Source organism: Penaeus chinensis, chromosome 17, assembly GCF_019202785.1.
Source record: "Penaeus chinensis breed Huanghai No. 1 chromosome 17, ASM1920278v2, whole genome shotgun sequence".
Classification (NCBI taxonomy): domain Eukaryota; kingdom Metazoa; phylum Arthropoda; class Malacostraca; order Decapoda; family Penaeidae; genus Penaeus; species Penaeus chinensis.
This window is the reverse complement of record NC_061835.1, coordinates 90,001-92,500: the sequence shown is the minus strand read 5'-3', so window position 1 is coordinate 92,500 and position 2,500 is coordinate 90,001. Positions and strand designations below refer to the sequence as shown.

Sequence of the window (2,500 nt, the reverse complement as noted above, 5' to 3'; positions counted from 1 at the left end):
TAATAAATGATGGTGGAATGTACCATTCATGTGCCTTGGCTGGAAGAGTGTAGGCTCTAGGGCGGACACTATTTCCACACTACGGATCATATTCCTGCCCTCCATGACCAACAATATAGGGTGTGTTACAGAGAAATTAATAATACAAAACAATTTAAAAAATGACAAAATTAACACAATATTCCTTATTACTATTGTTACTTCACAAAGTTATATACTACTCACAGAGATAATATAGTAATAAATATTTCTAATAAATATTTAAACTAATTAAAGTACAAAAGTCTCACCAGCAGAGAGCCCACCAACAGCTGCAGGACCTGATATCTGGCCAGCTACAGCTGCGGCTTGTGCGGCAGCTGCAGCTTGAGCAGTTGCAGCTTGAGTCTGCATCTGGCGATGACACTGACGAAGGTCAAACACCTGCAACATCAACTGTATCAGTTAATGAGTCTTTGAATATTTTTTCCAATAAAATGGCACATAGTAATCATTAAAATGTCTTCAAAATTTAAAAAATTCATGAAATGGATGTTATGACTTTCTGACAGCACCCATTCAATTCCACTTGATACTGGTCAGATACTGCTTCACAAAGAAAGAGTTAATCACAATATTGAGTAACCACAAATGGAGAATTTAACAAACCTTATGAAGAATTCACAAGTCATAATCAGGGTTATTTATGGAGTGAGTGAAAAATAAGCATACCCTTTCAAGAACAGAACTACTAGTCAATTGAGAAAGCAAACTTTATTGCACTTCCTATACAAATAATTCAGAAACCATACCTTAATACAAGCACAAGGATAGATCTTGTGTACAGCATCCCCTGGGGAGCGACCTGCTTCTCGATCTAGGTAATAACTCTGGACGAATACACTGTGGTCACTCAAGCAGCGTAACCAGACATCTCCTTCACCTCTCAAGTCTAACTGAACGCCTTTGCCAATATGCAATCTGTAAAGGTATATGAATGGGTTAATCATCCTCCCTTGCCATTTTTTGTTACAGTATACCTTTCCCAACCATGATTTTGCAACCTGTGACTCATCATATGCAATTTTGACAGTCATAGAAAGAATTTTAGATCATCCACGTTCTGAGGATCATTTTTTTATTTGCAGCTTGGGCTTTCACCTTCATAATACTTAATTTATAGTTGTATGAAATAACAATAATCAGATAAAAGACAACCAAGGCAATGTAGTGGTTTTCCTATCAGTGTTGTAACATTTCTCTTATCAAAGTTGTACAATTCATATCATCAATATTTCTATTTTCTTATATTTATTGTTGTGTTTCCCTTTTCAATGCTTGTTTCTTTTAACTTTATTAAGATGTTTATCTTTTCCATGTTGTTATGCTTCTTTAACCTCTTGGTGACGGGTGTAGAAAACTAAAAAAAAACTATACGCTCTGGCGAACCATGGCAACGTGCCAACTTTGAGCGCGTGAGTTCGGTACATCAAGCCGAATCACTGCCTCAGAGCGCTTTGGCACGCCACCGCAGCGTACAGCAGCACGTCACATTTTGAGCGGTTTGTTTTCAAGTTTATAGGCGTGACTCGTCGGGAAGGGGTTAACTCACTGCAGATGGGGAAAAGACTCGCAATGAGTGCACAAACCTATTGGGAGGTTTATTTTACTCACTTGGAGATTTTGCATTACTCCGATCGATGTATGAATGTGGAATGAAATGTCTGTGAGCAGTGACTGGATGAGCGTCATGGAGGATGTAATTTCCATGCTCAGCATTGTATTCCTGGCGCCATGAACAGCAACACAAGTTGTTTTACAGAAAATTGAATATTATGTTTTTTGCTTTTTTATAATGACAAAAGCTAGGCAAGCTTTCTACTTGATGGGTCCCTTGACTGTTGTCCCCAGATCAGCAGCAAACAAGGGTAGATCTTTCAAGTGGGATGAGGACTCTGAAGCTTTTCTGGAGAGAACTGTGACAATGGATAAAATATGGCTCTACCAGTACAATCCCGAGGACAAAATTCAAACAAATCTGAGGCTGCCCTAGGGTGGAAGTGGACTAGTTAAAACAAAATCTAAGTGTTAGAGAGGGAAGGTCATGGCCACTGTCTTCTGGGAGGCAGAGGGGATTTTGCTAGTTCACTTCCTCGAGAGCAAGAAAACAATTACATCTGCTTATTATTAATGCATTTCGAGAAAACTGTCTAAAAAAATCTCAGAAAAATGCCCTGCAAAGCTGCATCAATACGCCTGCTCATGGCGCTCGGCAGACAAGAGCTGTGCTACATGAATTTTAATGGGAAATCGTCCAACGTCCACCTTACAGCCACCATTTAGCCCCAACCGACTTCTTTCTTCCAAACTTAAAAAAATAATTGAAAGGTGCCAATTATTCATTGGTTGGAAGATGTAAAAAGAGCTGCTCTGGCATGGTTCAGTTCACATGACCCTCAGTTTTACTCAGATGGACTTAACCCGATACTGACGGGTCACGCCTACCGGCATCATAACAAAC

The 2,500-nt window shown here is 39.4% G+C and overlaps 1 protein-coding gene across 5 annotated transcripts in view; it reads right to left on the bottom strand.

Annotated features, from left to right (window-relative positions):
* The window catches only part of LOC125034132 (mothers against decapentaplegic homolog 4-like), a 17,348-nt gene that overhangs the window by 2,271 nt on the left and 12,577 nt on the right, over positions 1 to 2,500 (bottom strand). For all 5 annotated transcript variants that reach the window (XM_047625792.1, XM_047625794.1, XM_047625795.1 and 2 more), the window contains 2 exons: positions 792 to 960; positions 291 to 423 (listed from right to left, as the gene is read on the bottom strand). In XM_047625792.1, coding sequence (XP_047481748.1) covers positions 291 to 423; positions 792 to 960 — 302 coding nt within the window. The remainder of the gene's footprint in view (positions 1 to 290; positions 424 to 791; positions 961 to 2,500) is intronic.